The following is a 20192-nucleotide window of genomic DNA, read 5'->3' as shown; positions in this document are numbered from 1 at the left end:
TGTACCTTGATTAGACTGAGGGGCAGTTCTCCCAATTTTGAAACATCCCAGTTTGTTCGTGAAAAGCAATTTACAAGGCTTGGCCTGCTGTGTTCATCCAGCCCTGCACCTTACAAGGCTTATGTTAGGGTATGCCTTCATCATGTTCGATGCCTGGGTAGAGACCAAATGGTCTGTTATGTTTTAGTCTTAACAGATTTGCTGTAGCAGCTTTGGTATCACTGAATAGCTTGTGTAGCTATTTCAGAGGACAACAAAGAGTTAACCACATTGTTGTGCATTTGGAGCTACTTCTTCGCCAGTCTGTAATGAGATTTTCTTCTCCAGAGAATTTTATTGAACCACTTGGGACTTTATGACAATTTGTTTGATTGCATAACTGATAACTCTTTTTAATTCCAGACCTAACTAATTTTGAATATAAATTCCACAACTGCCATTGAATTTAAACTCCTGTCTCCAGATTTTTAGATTTACTGGTCCAATAGCATTGCTGATACCGAGTAACCAAATATAGGCACCACTTTTCTGTACATCAGTTAAAACTGTACTATTGCTCTAGTCAATCTGTAAAATATGTTCGAGAATGGAGAGATTACTCAAACTAGGAAGAATAAATTTTGTGCTTTTTAAATCTTGCAAAAAAATTGGAAAGGAGTGTGCATTCACTGTCAAAGGGGAATTGAATAAAAGCAAGATGTAGCATGACCTTGGACAAACCTGGAGAGGTGCCATGTGAGATAAGATAAAGATGAAAGTCAATAATAATAGAAATAAATTGGAAAGCAAGGTCAGAAAATGAATTCAAGATCTACTTAATTAAAATAAGAATGTTTATCTTCAAAATCAGTTAAACTAAAGCAAAAACAAAATCTGCCTGCATAGAAAAAGGGGGAGAAACCTCTCTAATATGTTCACAATGCACAGGGTCACAAAGACTTTGAACGTGCATTATGGTGTGGTCAAAGGATTCAAATTATACCTTATAAATCCATTCTGTTGAATCTATTCTGGAACTTTGGTATTTTTTCAATATACTGTAATGCTGCAACAAACTTAAAATTAGTTTTCTTAGCATTGCAGCAGTTGACATGGAGATATTTCTGAGGCTTAAGTTAAAAGTAGTTCAGCATGACCGCAAACAAACCTTATATTCATGTATATCAGTGAAGGTAAAAACAGAAGACCAATAACTCCATGTGATGGAATCTATAATCTTTCTAAATAGTTTCAATCCAGTACAACAAAGCTATTTAAATATGTTTATGTAAAGAGAATAGAATTATAGAAGTTAAATTACAAATAGTACCCATTCCACCTTTTGTAGTCCTTCAACTAGACTTGCCCTCTTCTAATTTCATCTCAACTCCCTTTCCTTGTATTATAAGAATGATTTAAGATTTCAATTTTAAATGGTTTTAGATTAGTAAACAAATACTTGATTCATAAGGTAATGTTAAAGTGTCTAATAATAATTTATGATACTAAAAGTATGAACAAAAAAGTATATCAATGATTTTGTTGAGCTCCCCCCAAATCATAAATCTTTGTACATTTGAACAGAATGAGAATCTCCTGGTATTTACATGTTGTACACATTTCAAAACATAGCCTCATAATTGAAGGTTAGTCCTGTTGGTATGCTACATATGTACCAGCATCATGGCTTTCAATTCAAACCTTGTTTAAGAACTGACTGTTATTTATTCATTATGTGTCACTGCCTCACTGTAAAAATGGTGCTTTTGAACTAAGCATGCATGCTTAACTTCATTTGTTTAGGGTGTAGTTTTCCTATGTAATCCTTAAATATTTGGGGATTTTTGAGCACAAGTTTGAAGTGGTTTTCAAAAGAATTAAAGGTCACGTGAAAAGAAACCTCTTTATGCGTGAGTAGTTTGGGTCTAGAATACACCTACCAGGAATTGTGGTGGAGACTAGTTCATTTGAGGCATTGAAGAGAATATTATTTCCATTTAAATTACCATCTAATGTACGGGGCTATGGAGAAAACAGAAGAATGGCACTAGATCATAATGCTCATTTGGAGATCTGGTGTAAACTTGATGGGCTGAATAGCCTACCTCTGCACTGTAACAATTTAGTTATTTTGTGACTAATTTTACATGCTACTTGTATATATTTGAGTAATGGGAAAGACTGTGAACATAACACCTGTTTTTATGGTTATATTTAGACTTGCTCTACTGATGGAGGGATGTGACATGAAAAATGATGCTGTTAATCATTAGTTAATATTAGTGACTGCCATCATAATTAATTGTCTTTTTAATATGCACTCAATTTCAGCTTCAAAAGTTACTCACAATGGACCCAACCAAGAGAATTACCTCAGAACAGGCTATGCAGGATCCCTACTTCCTTGAAGACCCACTCCCTACATCAGAGTATGTTGACTCCTTCTATTGTAAAAACAATTCCAGAATGCTATTAAAAATGGCTTGTTCGTATTGTACTTAATGTAGAATAACTTTCCAAGATGATTCAGAGCTATAGTTCAAAATAAATGATTGCCAAAACAAAGGAGGAGCTGGTAGGAGGAGTGAACGAGTTGATTATATTAGGAAGAATTGCAATCAAAAAAATGAGGTCAAGAAGTAAGGGACTTAGATGAGGATTACTAGAGCATGTCATTGGCTGAAGACACTATCTCCAGCGGTGAAGTAGAGTTGGAATTTAGGACGTAGTAGAGAACAGAATCAAATCAATGATGGCAATCAGGGCTATTGTAAGATTAGAGGAGGCTACAGAAATAGGAACAGTTAAGGCTTGAAAGGACTTCAGCTGTGTATAAGAGTTTTAAATTGGGAGAATGGTGGCTAGTATATGTCATCAAAGATTGCTTGATAGCTGAGCAGTAACTTACGTTGGATGGGATATTTGCAGGAAAGGTTTTGAATTAACTGAAACTTACAAGTTTGGAGGATGGTGGGTCATCCAGAAGAGCAAGAGATTTGAAGATGATAAAGGCAATGGCTGAAGATTATAACAGCAAGTTCTTGAAATATTTAAGTATTCCATTCAAATAGTGCTTTTGGTGTTTCATTAAAGATATAATTTAAAAAAATCAATTCACCTGCATAACATTTTTTTTTAAAAATCTGCAGTGGTGAAATGTTACTTTGGAGTGATAGGCAGAGGATTCACCAGGTACATCAAGGGATATCTAACTGTCAGTATATGCTCCTGTAGGTTTAACGAGTTGCTTTCTTTTCCTTTTGCCATTAGAAAATTATGAAACTTCTGTTTTGTTAAAAAGAGAGCCATGTTGCTGAAACTTCATCCTGTGCTCGAATTCACATTTGAGTCAGAACAGTCTAACTTGCTCCCTTCTCTCGAGTTGCTTATTGAGAATTCCATTTAGGCGTTCTCCACTGCTGTCTACTGCAAGCCTAACTTTACTGGTCAATATAAATGGGATTTGTGTAGCTGCGCAGATGAATTTATCAGTAATCTTGTAAATAGGACCTGAATAATTTTGTCACCTTGTAAGGTTGACACAGAAATAGAGCACATTGAAACTATCCCATGGGATAAAGACTATCCTGATCAGATCATTGTTAATAGGGCATTGTGGAAATTTGCAAACGGCCCACAGAACAGCACTTTCAGAACCGAAAAGTATGTGAAATCACCCTGGAAATGCAAAGCATCTAAAAAATAATTGAACAACAGATTAAGCCTACATGGCTATGCAAGTGATATTCTCCACTGGATGTTACTGTTTGTTGAAAATGAGCATTCTGCCTACCATGTATTAAGCTACGTTGTGCATGAATTTAAGTGCAGACTCACTGCCTGATGCATAGATCATATGACCCAGCATGAACCCCATGTTCCTTTGCTTTTCCATAATAGGGAGAGTGCAGACTGAAGCAGTCTATATCCAAATACAGCAAGATATATACCACATTCAGGTTTGGGTTGATAAGTACAGGTAACATTGGTGCCAGATAATGACACACTCCGAGAGAATCTGACCATCGTGCCTTGACATTCAATGGCACTACCGTTGCTGAATCCCTGCTATCAGCATCCTAGGAGTTACCATTGACCACAAACTGAATTATACTAGCCTTATAAATGCCATGGCCACAAGGCTAGGTCAGATACTGAGAATTCTGCAATGAGTAACTCCCCTCCTGACTCCTTAAGGTCTGTCTGCTATTCAAAATGGCACAAGTCAGGTATGTGATGGAATACCACTGCTCCTCGCGCCCCCGCCCCCCCCCAAAAAAAACTTGCTTGGGATGGGTGCAGCTCCAACAATACAGGTAGTTCTGCTATAACGCGTGTTTCGTTAATGCGAATTGGCTGTAACATGATTGATGAATAGCAAACGCTGCTTGTATAATGCGAACTTTTTGCTGTTCAGGTGTAGTGATTTCCCTATAACACGATTTTGTATAGCGTGAGGTCACACAAGAACGTAACTATCACATTTTCGGACAACTACCTGTACTCAACCTCAACAGTGCAGAACAAAATGACCCCTGTTTTTGTTCCACTTGATTGGCATCCTATTAACATTTTCAAAATTCGCTATTTCCACACTGAGACAAGGTGGCAGCTGTATGCACTTCAGCGACTCACCAACGTTCCCTAGACCTTCGAAACTTGTAATCTCTACCAGAAGGTCAAGAACAGCAGATAGATGGGGAAAATCACTACCTGCAAGTCCCCCTCTCAACTACTCACCATTCTGACTTAGAACTATATCACCAAACCTCGTTTGTCATTGGGTCAAAATCCTGGAATTCCCTTCCCAATAGGACCATGTATCTACACTACAAGGACTGCAGTGGTTCAAGAAAGCAGCTTACTACCACCTTCTGAAGGGTAGCTGGGATAGGAAAGAAATGCTGGCTTAGCCAGCAATACCTGCATCACCTGGATGATTTTTTTTTTGAGAAGGTCATACACAACCAGCCCATCCTTGAAAACTAAAGGCAAAACCAAACCGCTGATTGCTTAATTGGACAGCTCTTACCTCAGCCAATCATAGTTGACTTGCTGAACAATTTAGCATCTGTTTTTCCTGTTAAATAAATTGTCCTGATTTAATTTCAAATTTTGTTATTCTTGCGATTGCCCTAATGAGTGCCAGATGAAAAGCTTTGCTAACATATACCTTCAAAAATATTCAAGCTAGCATTCAAAGCTATTTATATAATAAAATAAAGACGTACGGATGCTGGAAATCTGAAACCAAAACAGGAATTGCGCAGAAACGTCCAACTTTGGCAACTTCACTGGAGGGAAAACAGGGTTGATGTTTTGAATCCAGTTATCCTTCTTCAGAACGCATCTGAAGAACTGAAGATGTTGCCAGATCTGAGTTTATCCAGCTAATTCTGTTTTGTATTCAAAACTATTTGCTTGTTTCATTACAAATTTAATTTCTTTTGCACATTGTAACAATTTATACCAACTTTATTAAATTTTCAAATATGGTAACTTGCATTACCTAAGATTTGACACTTAATTTGCTTCAATATATGTCAGAAAGTCAAGAATGTGATATGCAGCTGGGTAAGATTGTGGCCTTCAGTATATTCTTATAATTTTAAATTTTGCAGTGTTTTTGCCGGTTGTCAAATTCCTTATCCAAAACGAGAATTTCTTACAGAAGATGAACCGGATGATAAAGGAGACAAGGTAAATATAATGAACAGAGCACATTGAAAAACCCACTGTATATTATGGATTGCCTGAAATGAAACAAACAGTTCTGTAGTTCAAAGTGTTGGATAAAATTATATCATGACAGAAGATAATATCGTTTTTCTAGCTGTAGGTTTTGTGCTTAAATTAGTTCTCTGCTCTGTTCTCTATCAATTATCCTAATTGTTGCAACAATAAAAACTTATATAGTTGTTTCTTAGCTCGCCAAGCCAGTTATTCTGTGGTATGCAAACATTTTGTTACCCTTCTAAGCAAAATCATCAGTGCAACCTCTAATCGAAGTGTTGGTGTTCTGCTTTCTTCAGGATTTATATGATTCTCTGGTGTGATGGTCTTGTCGCTTCCGGTTCTGTTGTTTTAGCAGCGGTCTGTATACGGGGTCTATTCCTATGTGTTTGCTAATAGAGTCCCGTGTTGAGAACCAGGCTTTCAGAAATTCCCTTGCACGTCTGATGTTCGCTTATCCCAGTATGGTCACTTTGTCCCAGTCGAACTGATGGCCTTCATTGTCTGTGTGTATTGAGACAAATGAATATTGGTCATGTCTTTTTACTGCCAGCTGGTGTTCATGTATCCTGGTTGTCAGTTTCCTCCCTGTTTGTCCAATGTAATGCCTATCGCACACACTGCATGATATTCTGCATATCACGTTGGTCTTGTTTACTGTCGGTATGAGGTCCTTTGTCTTTGATAACATTTACCGTAGTGTTGCGGTAGGCTTCTGCACAATCATGATCTTATGCGGTCTTAGGAGTCTGGACACACACACACGGACCAAATCCTGAACTTCAGTAGCAACCACTGTACCATACACAAACAGAGTTGCATCAAGACACTGTTTAAATGAGGTGGATCACACTGCAACACCCCAGAACTCCTGAGAATGGAACAGGAGCGCCTACACAAAGTTTTCACTGACAATGGATACCCAGGACATTTCGACCGTAGATGCCTACAAAACAAATGACAGTCGGGACACGGTACAACAGAAGACACTATCAACGCCACCCTACATCAAAAATATATCAGAAATGACTACCAGACTCCTTAGACCATACAAGATGACGACTGCACAGAAACCTACAGCAACAATGTGCAAAATCTTATCAAAGACTAAAGACCCCGTACCGACAGTAAACAAGACCAACGTGATTTGCAGAATACCATGCAGTGAGTGCAATAAACATTATGTTGGACAAATAGGATACATGAACACCAGCTGGCAGTAAAAAGACATGACCAATATTCATTTGTCGCAATACACACAGACACTGAGGGCCATCAGTTCGACTAGGACAAAGTGACCATACTGGGACAAGCGAACACCAGACGTGCAAGGGAATTTCCGAAAGCCTGATTCTCAACACAGGACTCCATTAGCAAACACGTAGAAATAGATCCCGTATACAGACCACTGCTAAAACAACAGAACCGGAAGCGACAAGACCATCACACGAGAGAATCATATAAATCCTGAAGGAAACAGAACATCAACACTTCGATTAGAGGTCACATTGATGTTGCCTGGAAGGGTAATGAAACATCTGCACACCACAGAACAACAGGCTCGGCAAGCCAACGAACAACTACATCCACAACCTGAGCTACAAATTTTCGCTAAGATTATAAAAACTTATTTTTGGTGCAGGAGTAATACTTTATAAAAAGAATAACCATCTTTGAGTTTGGTGTGCAAAATTGTACAGCAAAAATCAGGATTCTGAATACTGGAATATGCTGGTTCAGATTTTTCTCTGTTTTCTTTTTTGATAAATTGAGAAGAACCAACAGCAACAGCAAGGCAATAATCACACTAATGGAGGTGGCCATCCAGGGAATCAAGACAACAGTCACACGCAAGGACCACCCCTCAAAAAAGTCAGAGTTGTTCCCCCTACCACTACCTCAGGTGGACTTATCATGACCTCAGATTATCAGGTACAAAATTCATTATTAAAGATAGCATGCTGTTTAGATGTTTGATAGGGTTCGGATAATTTTTTTTTTCACTAAAATCTGTTTTCCCTTAAACTGTAGACAAGCTGACTGTTGTTTCTTAAAGGAAACTTAAGCCATTGTAAGGGAATATTTTATTATTCAAATTTTAGTGTAAATTGTGCATTGATATTAAAGATAACTATATTACCTACATATCAGACAAATCTTGAATTTGCTAAAACAATGAAATTCAGTAAAAAGATGTCAGGCTGAATTTTAATGCCCTCAGTTGGTGTGGGAATGGAGAAGGGGCACATAGAATGGAACATGAAGGTGTGGAATTGGGACTCCCCCTACTTTCCTGACTCCCTCCAGTTGAACATGGGGAGGAAGGTTTTTTCTTTTATTCTTTGACTGGATGTGGGCACTGCTGGAAGGATCAACATCTGTTGCCCTTGATCTTGAGTGGGTGGTTTGCTCAGCCATTAGAGAGAGCAGTTGGGAGCCAACCACATTGCTGTTGGTCTGGAGTCCCGTGTCGGCCAAACCAGGAATGGATTTCTTCACCTGAAGGAAGGTTTAGCCAGCAGCCTGCTGCCTTCAAGGTATGTGCTTGATTGGCATTAAATGGGATCTTGGGTACTGACTAACCACAGTCACGTTATGACAGTCTTTCCAGCTAGTGTACAGGCCTCCTACCATAATTTAATTCTGCCTATGATGTTCATTTAAGATTACAGCATAAAATGGCTTTTAAAACAGAATATAGTTCATAATTCTAGATTATAATTTTATTAAGAATAAAATAAATATTTTGACATTTTTCTTTTAAAGCGTTCCAATCCACATGCTGCCTATCAGAATCCTGGACCAAGCACGTCGCAACCACAAAGCAGCATGGGATATTCAACTACCTCCCAGCAGCCTCCACAGTACTCACACCAAGCACACCGGTACTGAGCTGTATCCATTTCTCAAGCTTAATGCACTCACTGAGACTACAGACTGCCCATATGGCTGGCAGCCTGGGTCTGGCTCAGTTCCCAAGAATGTACTGTATATCCACATTAGCCAAGTTCTTTTCTTTCCACAGATGGAGCAGTGCCTCCACAATGTAAAGTACTTGGGTTAGACTTGAAAAGAAAGCTCTAGCACAGTTTGTGTTTATTGACATGCTGCTTCCATAGTTTACTTGACCTGCTTCTTCAGATCAATTGTTCTCCACTTCTCTGCCCACCCCTCCTTATGGTTACATATTGTAGCAGTTGAAGCTGTGAATGTGCTAGAGCAACCGTTTTTAATTTTTGGTGATGAATGTTCTTGCTGTTTAACATTTGTTTTATGAATAGCAAGAAAATATCTGCTAATCTGGTACTTGAAGAACAATTATGTTTAATAGTCATCCATGATGCAGACTATACATTATTTGGTACAAACTTCAAGTTTGCGTGCATATTGTGGTAGGTTACTTTTGTCTCTGTTTTATGTCAAATGTATTTGCAGCACAAGATTTTATTGTATGTAAGCTTCATAATTTATCAACAGATTGTAACCTCCCAAAGTCTCCATCTGGGCAGTTTTAATTGTATATCTACATTGTCCAAGCACACCTATAGCATACCCCATCCCATTCTTTACAATTGACTTGAGTTATAACAGCTGCTACACTTAATTTTACCAGCAGTAAGTGAACTGTACTGAGTATTGTATCTATGATCTTTATCCAGTCTCTCAAAGTACATTTACTTTGGGCAGTATTTTTTTTATTGGTGTTGCTGATTTGTGAGCATGCTTTGAGGGTAGCAAACAAAAAGCATGTGATGTGTCTCCATGTTTGCAGCTTCAGCTCAGATATTTTGTCAAGAATTCGCAAAGCTGACATTGTATAGTGGATTTAATTTTTGTTGAATCATTTTTTTAAATGAAAATGATATGTGCTTTTATTGAGTGCCCTTAAGATGAGTGTGAGATGTAGGAGAGCCTTAGAATTCATTTAAAAATGTAATGTGTACTGTACTATTTTACATGAACGAAGCAAGTGTTCTGACAATAAATTTTGGAAACTTATAGTATTAACTTTACTACTGTTAAATTTTATTAAGTATTGTGGATGCCTTTAATGCATTGATTGAAATACCTTTGATTCCATTTTGTTGAGTACAAGATTACTCAGCTGGAACCTAAGCATTTTTTTCTCCACTAGTTGTTCTTTCTATCTCTCTCTTTAGTTTTCCATCTTAATTATTTTTCTAATTTCTTAAAAACTTGCAATCTATGCAATAGTCACTTTAACACATGGTTGACAGATATACTTCTGCGGTTGTAGTCAATGTTTTCATCTGTTGGGCATTTTCATCTTTAAACTTCATTGGCAATGCACACAGGTTTCTGACACCCTCTTGTGGCCACTAAAGTAACTTTGCAAAGGAAAGTTTGATCAGGCACTGCATTAATTGTTGTCATTTGCTTATATAGTTCCTTTTAAATAATTTGTCTGAGCATATTTTACTTTTTTGTTACTCTTAAACTAGAAATTTCCAGCATGGCTATGTAGCCAGACAATTTTACTGTGCTAAATCTGGAGAAAAATATAGATACATTCTGTAGTTTTATTCATTGGCATCTCTCTCTCATTATCACTACCGAAAAATATTTTTGAAGGTATTGAATGAAACGTTATTCACAAAATACAGGAAGCCCATTTATTACAAACCTTAAACGTGTCAGTCTTAGAATACCTCTTGGTAGGTCAGTCAAGGAGCAGCATTGATGGTATCTGTGGACTGAAGAAAGCATGGATGTGGGAATAAAAAGTAATATTTTAAATATTTGTAAAATTAAATGCACAGAATAAAATAATATCAATTACATTTTCATTTTTGTTTATATTTTTTCCTCTTGACTTACCACCTCACCCACCCTTAAATTGTGAACTTTACTTGCACATATTAACAATTGATCGGGGATAATGGATCAGATACTTTATTAAACTAGTTCAAGACTGACCTTGAAGCTTCTCAAAGTTCACACATATAGACATAGAATTTTTGTGACTACTGGTTCAAAGGTCTCTGTGTGAGAGATACGTTAATAGCCACCCCATAATAAAGTTTTGCAATCAATACTGCTATGTTGTGTCACTGAGATTTTTTTTAAGGCCTGTCTCTCCAAAACACATTTGTTAATCACTACAAAGGATGTTCTAGAAGAGACATTGCTTTGTCTAGTCACAGGGGTTTTGAAGGTCTGTTCAAAGTTCAACTGTACTTGAACAATCGACTGGATTTCACCCACTTCATTATATAATTTCCTGTTGTTTGCAAATTGAATTGCAGTATATTTGACAAAAGGCTAGGAGAGAGATTAAAAGTTTATTTACTCAGCATGTTGTTATGATCATGAATGCAGTATCTGGAAGATGATGGAGGCAAATTTAGTCACAAGTTCCAAAAACAAATTGGGTATATACTTGAAAATGATATCTTTAGAGAAGTATGGGAAAACAGTGGGGCTCATTCAGTCAATCAAAGGCATTATGGAGTAGAGCAACCTTCTGCACTACATGGTTTCATGATTACAATATAATGTAATTTCATTGTCCTGTCGAAGTGTATTCAAACAAATGTCCAGGCTCAATAGTGATTTTTGTGAAGGGGTTAATGCCTAGAAGGAATGCAGTCAAAACCGCTGCCACAATTATTTATTCTCTTATAGATGTAGTCATTTCTGTTTCGACTATCACTTGTTGCCCATTCGTAATTACCCTTGAAGCTAGTGGCGAGCTACCAATATGGAACCGTAGAAGTAATTTTTTAAATTAAAATTTCCTGCCATTGCTTTTTTAAAAAAAGTATCACCGTTATTTTATTGATAAATTCTGAAAATAAAGATAAACCTGTTATAATAGCATTTTCTATGATGTCAGGCTGCCATTGCTGCTTCAAGTTAACAATGTGTTAATGATTTTCACAGAATATTCCATTCAGAAACATACCAGTTTCCTAAATGAAGCATGAACTAGTTTATTTGATCTCTTTGACTAAAGGCCCTGGTGAAAATTATGAAATTACTAGTCTGAATTAGGCTTTGTTTTCCTTCTGTTGGTCCAAATAATGCACATTTGTTTTGAATAGGCAGTGTTTTTAATCATATCATATTCCTTGTTCCAGTCCTAATCCGACCCCCAGCCACAACTCTTCCTCTGGTATATTGATGATATCATTGGTGCTGCCTCCCTCCTCAGTATCCAACAGCCCAAACGTACTTTCCAGCTGAAGCAGCGCCTTACCTGCATTTCCCACAATCTGTGCACAGCAAATGCAGTAGACTAATGTGGTCTTCTCTACACTGGGGAAACAAAGCATAGACTGGGTGACTGCTTTGCAGAACACTTGTGTTCCATCCACAGAAAAATCCTGAACTTCCAATTGCCTGCCACTTCAACACAGCACCCTGTTCCCTGGCCAACACCTCTGCAGCAAGCTTGCTGCAGTGCTCCAACGAAGCATTGTGGCTGGGGGCCGGATTAGGACTGGAACAAGGAATATGATATATTCCTTCTCCATATATCTTCTCCATTTTCCTAGCTACCATCAGTTCTGAGGAAAAGTCACTCAACCCGAAACATTAACAGCAGCATGCTGGCTCAGTAGTAAGCACTGCTGCCTCACAGCACCAGGGACCTGGGTTTGATTCCAGCCTCGGGTGGCTGTGTGGAGTTTGCACATTCTCCCTGTGTCTGCATGGGTTCCTCCAAGTGCACCGGTTTCCTCCCACAGTCCAAAGATGTGCTGGTTAGGTGGATTGGCCATGCTAAATTGCCCATAGTGTCCAGGGATGTGCAGGCTAGGTGGATTAGTCATAGGAAATGCAGGGTTACAGGAACAGTGGAGAGGGGTGGGTCTGGGTGGGATGTTCTTTGGAAGATCAGTGTGGACTTGAGGGGCTGAATGGCCTGCTTCCACTTGTAGGGATTCTTTTCTATGATCTTAACTCTGATTTCTCTCCACAGATCTGCCAGACCTGCTGAACTTTTCCAGCAATTCCTGTTTCTGTTTAGGGTTTTTATCAGACAGGATTTTTCTCCGTCCTTATGAACAAACGCTTTGCTGTCTTAAAACAGATTAAGTGCAACACTCAGTGTAGGAAAGCTGCGTGGGTGATTGTTTGATTAACACCTTCCTATAACCTCCAGCTGATTAGTCAATAAAAGCATTTTCTTTACCCTGGAGAACTTTAGATCTCCATGACTTTAGAGTTTAAAATGTTAATCATAATTAGAATGACCCTGAAAAGCAGAGTCTCTGAATGTTTATAAGGCAAAGGGCAGAAGGGTAATCTGAAGCAGGCAGAAATATGGATTTGAGATTACAATCTGATCAGCCATAATGTTATTAAATGGCAAAGCAGGCTTGGGTGGTGGTCGTTAGGGGTGGGAGCTAATGGTCTACTCCTGCTCCTTGTTTTTATGTTCAGATACATTTCATTTTAGAAACACTATACCAACTGGATGCATTTATCAATTTGCTATAAATAATATAATTCATTTAATGATGTAGTGGTTTTTAAAACTTCAACTAGCTCACCTGTAATTAATAGATGCCTTTTTTAAAATAAGTAAGTACTATATCAGCCACTCTCCACTGGAACATCCATTTATGCTCCATGCAACCTTGAAATTATAAGATCTTCATTAATACTTCGGTGCATTAAGTTTGAAGTTGCATATTTGACATTATTTTTAAATTAGAACTTTCAGATATTATTTAGCATTTGAGATTATGAAAGCCCTTTTTTTTGTCTTTGAGACAGAGAGTCAGGAATTTACAGACACTGAACGATCTCAAAGTGCCCCTCTGACCCAAATTTTTGTCGGGGCTGGATGATGGATGTGGTCAAGCCCATGACCCAGAAGCTTATCAGATGTGGCCACAGGAGCTGTTATTGCTGCTTCCTAATGCCCACCTTGGTTCTCTGGGACTATGTCACAGTTGTTTACTTGTATTTAGACTCTCGCACTCCCATCTACACCCCATGAAAACTCCAGCCCTCATTAACCCCCACTAGTCCCGAATAGCCTATATGCCAAATTATGAACACTTCCATGTCCATTCTCCCAATTTATACTCGGTCCGCAACAAATTAACAAACGGATCTAAATTTTAAAATGTTTTGTGGAAAAACAATTGTTGCCATAATCATGTAAAACTGAACTTTGAAGTATCAATAACAGAAGCATTAAGGTCCTTAACACATCTATATCTTGTGAAAATATATAATGAACAATTGCAAAGTCAGTTCACAGGGGGAAGAAAATCTTGTTACAACATCACAAAGTCAGCAATCGGGTAAAGTTTTTCCTTTTTCTCGTCACTCATTGGACATGAGTATTGCTTGTTGGTCAATTTTTCTTACCCTTCCCTAGTTGCCCTTGACAAGGTGATAGTGAGTGTAGTCCATGTGCTATAGACTTTTAATGACCTTAGGTAGGGAATTCCAGTATTTTGACCCAGTGTCAGTGAAGGAACAGCAATATATTTCCAAGGCAGGATGGTGAGTGGCTTGGAGGGGAGCTTGCAGATGGTGGTGTTCCCATGTATCTGCTGCCCTTATCCTTCTAAGTGGAAGTGGTAATGAGTTTGGAAGGAGGTGTCTAAGGGTCTTTGGTGAAGTTCTGCAGTACATCTTGTGGATAGTGCATACTGCTGCTGCTGAGCATTGGTGGTGGAGAAGCTAATGCTTGTGGATGTAATGTCAGTCAAGGGGTCCTTTGCCCTGGATGGTGTCAAGCTTGTGTGTTGTTGGAGCTGCACCCATCCAGGCAAGTAGGGAGTATTCCATCACACTGCTGACTTGTTCATTATAGACAGGATTTGGGGATTCAGGAGGTGAGTTACTTGCCACCATATTCCAAGCCTCTGACCTGCTTTTGCAGCCGATGTATTTATATGCTAAGTCTAGTTCAGCTTCTGGTCAATGGTAAGCCCCAGGATGTTGATAGTGGGGGATTAAGTGATGATTACACTCTTCAATGTCAAGGGACAGTGGTTAGCTTCTCTCTTATTGGACATGTCATAGCCTGGCATTTGTGTGGCGTGAATGTTACTTGGCACAGCCCAAGTTTGGATATTGTCCAGATCTTGTTGCATTTGAACATGGACTGCTTCAGTGTCTAATGAGTCTCAAGTGGTGCTGAATATTGTGAAATCATTGGCGAACATCCCCACTTGATGAAGCAGCTGAAGATGGCAGGGCCTCGGACACTACCCTAAACAACTCCTGCAGAGATGTCCTGATGCGCAGCAAGATCTCGGTGTCCATGTGCATAGGTCACTGAAAGTTGCCACCCAGGTTGATAGGGTTGTTAAGAAGGCATACGATGTGTTAGGTTTTATTGGTAGAAGAATTGAGTTTCGGAGCCACGAGGTCATGTTGCAGCTGTACAAAACTCTGGTGCGGCCGCACTTGGAGTATTGCGTACAGTTCTGGTCACCGCATTATAGGAAGGATGTGGAAGCATTGGAAAGGGTCCAGAGGAGGTTTACCAGGATGTTGCCTGGTATGGAGGGAAGGTCTTATGAGGAAAGGCTGAGGGACTTGAGGCTGTTTTCGTTGGAGAGAAGAAGGTTAAGAGGTGACTTAATAGAGACATACAGGATGATCAGAGGATTAGATAGGGTGGACAGTGTGAGCCTTTTTCCTCGGATGGTGATGGCTAGCATGAGGGGACATAGTTTTAAATTGAAGGGTGATAGATATAGGACAGATGTCAGAGGTAGGTTCTTTACTCAGAGTAGTAAGGGCATGGAATGCCCTGCCTGCAAAAGTAGTAGACTCGCCCACTTTAAGGGCATTTAAATGGTCATTGGATAAACATATGGATGATAATGGAATAGTGTAGGTTAGATAGGCTTCAGATTGGTTTCACAGGTCGGCGCAACATCGAGGGCCGAAGGGCCTGTACTGTGCTGTAATGTTCTATGTTCTATGGAGTTGAGATGACTGACCTCCAACAATGACAACCATCTTCCTATGTGCTAGGTATGACTCCAACCAGCAGAGAGTTTGCGCCCCAATACCCATTGATCCCAGTTTTTGCAGAGAGCATAGTCAGTTGAATGCAGCCTTGATGTCAAGGGCAGTCACTCTCACTTCACCTCTGGAATTCAGCACTCCTGTCCTTGAAACAAGGCTGTAATGAGGTCAGGAGCTGAGTGGCCCTGGCACAACCCAAGCTGAGCAGGCTATTGCTGAGCAGATGCTGCTTGATAGCACTGTTGAAAGCACCTTCCATTGCTTTACCGATGACTGAGGGTGGATTGATAGGGCAATAATTGGCTGGGTTGTATTTACCCTGCTTTTTGTGTACAGGACATACCTAGGCAATTTTCCACATTGTTGGGTGGCTGCCAGTGTTGAAACTGGCAAGGAAGAGCTTGGCTAGGGGAGCAGCAAGTTCTGGAGCACATGTCTTTGGTACTATTGCTGAAATATTGGCAGGGCACATAGCCTTTGCAGTAGCCTCTGCCTCAATCATTTCTTGATATTACATGGGGTGAATCAAAAAATGTAGTGTCTGTGAAACTGGAAACCACTGGAGGAGGCCGAGATGGATCATACACTTGGTACTTCTGTTTGAAAATTGCGAATGCTTCAGCCTTATCTTTTGCAGTGATGTTTTGGGCTCTTTCATCATTGAGGATGGGGATATTTGTGAAGCCATCTTCTCCAGTGAATTGTATAATTGTCCACCACCATTTACGTCTAGGTGTGGCAGGACTGCAGAGTTTAGGTCTGATCTGTTGGTTGTGGGATTGCTTGGCTCTGCCATTTGCTACTAATGCTATTTGGCATGCAAGTAGTCCTGTTTGGTAGCTTCACTAGGTTGACACCTCATTTTTCTTTTTATGTATGCCTGGTTCTGGTTCTGGCATGTTCTCCTGCACTCTTCATTAACCAGGGTTGATCCCTGGCTTGATGGTAACGGTTGAGTGGGGCATCTAGCTGTGTGAACAAACTAAAATATTTCTTTGGGATCTGGGCTCTCAACCAAGTACACACAATTAAGCAAAATCTGGGCCACTTTTACAGCAAAAGTGTTTATGCTCTCATTCAATGTATCTTCTTCAATGTCCATATGCTTTTTGCCTCAACTACTACTTGTGACCATGTTTCACATTCTAATACTACAAGTAAGAAGTTTATTGTAATTCCTTGCTGGTTTCATTAGAGATGGATTATCGGGGGAGACATGATTTCATTTTAATTTTTTTTTGTTGACTTGGTAGTGGGAAAACGAGAGGGCTGTTTATTTACATGCATTTTTGGTGAGGGCTTCCAACTCTTGAGGAAATGGGGTTTAGCAGTTTACTCCATTTAAACAAATGAGTACAGGAAAACAAATCTTTTGTTGCTTGGTGACAGGAATCCAGAGACGGAGACTGAAAAACCTTGAAATCATTCAGTCATTCTGTGTGTGCTAGAAAATGAATTCCGGGTACTTGTGTTTGCTCTGCAGTTAAAGTACCTAGTGAGTTTAGTTTGCAACTTGTGTTAGCTGTCTTTGGGAAAGATAACAGAAAGCAAAAGCACAAATGCACACAAATTTGCCAAAAGTAAATGGGATCCTGCTATACCAGCCTGAACTAAATCTTCTTTTGACATCTTGGAGTTTGTCAGAATATTGCTGGGCTAAAGTGAATAATGTGAATTTGAATCTTCTTTTTTAATGTGTATAATGGGATATCTTCAAATAAAAACCAAAAGAACTGCAGATGCTGGAAAGGCTCAGCAGGTATGGCAGCATCTTTGGAGAGAAATCAGAGTTAATGTTTCAGGTTCAGTGACCCTTCCTCAGAACAGGAATGTTTCCAACCTTCTGTGTAATTTCATTCATGTTTCTGTTGTTTAATAATTTTTTGTATGCTTACATACCCATATGAATCTGTTCAATAAGTAACCTGTGTTTCATTTAAAAAGAACACGAAGTTCAAGTTGACCAAACTAGGTTTCACACTGATGCCTGACTTTTGTTTTTATTTCAGATTTCAAGCATCCGCAGTTCTTTTTGTTTTATTTTACAGTTGTTTCTGACTCTGATTCTGTCCTTTCAAACTGAAAGTTACATTCTACCATGTTATGTCTACCAATATATCTTGTTGATGTTTGGTTCCTCATCAAATGAACTGTTGGAAATCAGTTTATGCTTTTGTTTAAAATGTACAGAAGTTTTTCTCTTCAGAATAAAATGTTCTAGCCTTGATCAAAAAAAAAGGAGCAGCACAGTGGCTCAGTGGTCAGCACTGCTGCCTCACAGCACCAGGGACCTGGGTTTGATTCCACCCTCAGGCAACTGTCTGTGTGAGTGGCGTTTTGCACATTCTTCCCATGCTTGCATGGGTTTCCTCTGGGTGCTCGGATTTCTCCCCCCCTCAGGCCAAAGGTCTGCAAGTCAGTGGATTAGCCATGGGAAATGCAGGATCACAGGGATAGGCTAGGGGAGTTGGTCTGGATGGGATGCACTTCAGAGGGTTGGTGTTTACTCAATGGGCCAAATGGCCTGCTTCTATACTGTAGGGATTGCATGATTCTATGTTATGGTCCCTTGTTCTTCTGGGATCTCCTTTTCAACTGACATCATTTATTAAATCTGCCTCATTACACATCATGAGATCGAAAATAGCCTGAAATCTTGTTGGACCCACAAAATATTGTCCTGGAAACTGTCCTGAATACACTGAATTCTTTCTCATGGTTTACCTCTGCTAATTTGAGTATCCCAATCTATATGAGGATTAATGTCACCCATGATTAATATACTGACTTTTTTTTACATACCCTCATTATCTATTGATTTTATTATCTGCCCATCATATTGTTAAGGGGCATTTGGGCATCTACCACTAGCCTTCCCCTTTTTTATTTCCTACTCCACCTGTGCAGATTCTACATCTTCTGATCCAAGATCATTTCTTGCTGTTGTACTTACTCCATCCTGTACTAACAAAGCTACCCCACCACCCTTTCTATCCTGTATCCTTTTGGAAATCACATCCCCCTGAATATTTAGTACCCAGCTTTGATCTCCTTGTCACCATGTCTCTGTAATGTCTATATTATTATTATACCTATTAAGCTACTTGTGTTAATTCATTTAATTAGTTCAAAATACCACATGCATTCAAGTAAAGAGCCATTAACTTTTTTTTTAAAAATGTTTGTACAGCCTCTGCCTTATTGTCTCACTCGTGAAGTAGTTATCCAAACAGCTGCCTGTAATGCTGCCATTTCTTCTTGCTTTGTAAGTCTACGATTCCCTTGTTCCCCTCTAATTAGTTTAAAGTCCTCACTACAACCCTAGTTATCAATTCGCCAGGACACTGGTCCCAGCATGGTTTAAGTGAGGCCCATCCCACTGCAACAGTTCCCTTATGCCAGTACTGGTTCAATGTTCCACAAAATAGAACCCATTCCATCCATGCCAACTTTCAACCATGCATTTAACTCCTTGAGTTTATCTACACTATACCAGTTTGCCCATGGCTGAGGTTCTGCTTTTTGATTTGTCTCCGAACTGTTCAAAATCTTCAAGCAGAACTTCCTTTCTAGTCATTCCCACTTTACCAATGTGGATGACGACAACTGGATCCCCTCTCCTCTCACTTCAAGTTCTCCTCCAGCACCAAGGAGGTGTCCTTGACCCCGGCACTGGACAGGTAACAGCCCTTGGGACTCCTGCTAATGGCTATTGAGAAGAAAATCTAGCCCCCTAATTATACAGTCTGCTACCAGAACTACGTTCCTAATTCTTCTGCCCTACACCTGAATGGTGCCCTGTTCCAACTTAGTGTGTCCAATTTGCTGTTCCCCCCTCTCTCACAGCTTGCAAGAACCTCGTAACTTTTGGACAAGGAAGCAAGGTAATGCTAAAAATGTTTAATAATTACAACAATGCCTTCCTTTGTTGGCAATGTGATATTTGTTATTATTGATTGATTTGCAATGTTGCATTTTGAGAAGTGGAGTATTTTTTTCTTAGAGAAATGAAGAGGCTAAGAATGGAATTATCCAGTACTACCAAAGGTTGATGCTTCAGAACAAGTCCTACCATGAGGCTTTCCCATGTTGACCAGTTTTCTATATAACTCTACAAAGCATCTTTACTGTATGCAAAAGATTAAGGTCCAAGATTAGTAAAGGAAAAAATCAAATTTTGAATCAGAGATAGTAGGAACTGCAGATGCTGGAGAATCCGAGACAACAAGGTGCAGGGCTGGATGAACACAGCAGGCCAAGCAGCATCATAGGAGCAGAGAGGCTGACGTTTCGGGCCTAGACCCTTCATCAGAAAAGGGGGAGGGGAAGGGGGTTTTGAAATAAATAGGGAGAGAGTGGGAGGCGGATAGAGGGATAGAGGAGAGGATAGGTGGAGAGGAAACAAACAGGTCGAAGAGGCGGGGATGGGGCCAGGAAAGGTGAGTGTAGGTAGGGAGTTAGGAAGGCGATAGGTCAGTCCAGGGAGGACGGACAGGTCAAGGGGGCGGGATGAG

At 39.5% G+C, this 20192-nt stretch overlaps 2 protein-coding genes across 5 annotated transcripts in view; one reads left to right on the top strand and one right to left on the bottom strand.

Moving 5' to 3' along the window:
- Nucleotides 1-10512, top strand: part of cdk8 (cyclin-dependent kinase 8) — an 80970-nt gene extending 70458 nt beyond the window's left edge. For 3 of the 4 annotated variants that reach the window (XM_048597587.1, XM_048597584.1, XM_048597586.1), the window contains 4 exons: nucleotides 2311-2408; nucleotides 5601-5679; nucleotides 7486-7644; nucleotides 8479-10512. In XM_048597587.1, coding sequence (XP_048453544.1) covers nucleotides 2311-2408; nucleotides 5601-5679; nucleotides 7486-7644; nucleotides 8479-8604 — 462 coding nt within the window. In that variant the 3' untranslated portion in view covers nucleotides 8605-10512. The remainder of the gene's footprint in view (nucleotides 1-2310; nucleotides 2409-5600; nucleotides 5680-7485; nucleotides 7645-8478) is intronic. The other variant, XM_048597585.1, reaches the window with a different exon arrangement.
- The window catches only part of atp8a2 (ATPase phospholipid transporting 8A2), a 701479-nt gene that overhangs the window by 610652 nt on the left and 70635 nt on the right, over nucleotides 1-20192 (bottom strand). The window lies entirely within an intron of this gene.

Source organism: Rhincodon typus, chromosome 6 (assembly GCF_021869965.1).
Source record: "Rhincodon typus isolate 14 chromosome 6, sRhiTyp1.1, whole genome shotgun sequence".
Lineage (NCBI taxonomy): Eukaryota > Metazoa > Chordata > Chondrichthyes > Orectolobiformes > Rhincodontidae > Rhincodon > Rhincodon typus.
Note: the sequence above shows the minus strand (reverse complement) of the source record. Positions and strands in the feature narration are given on the sequence as shown.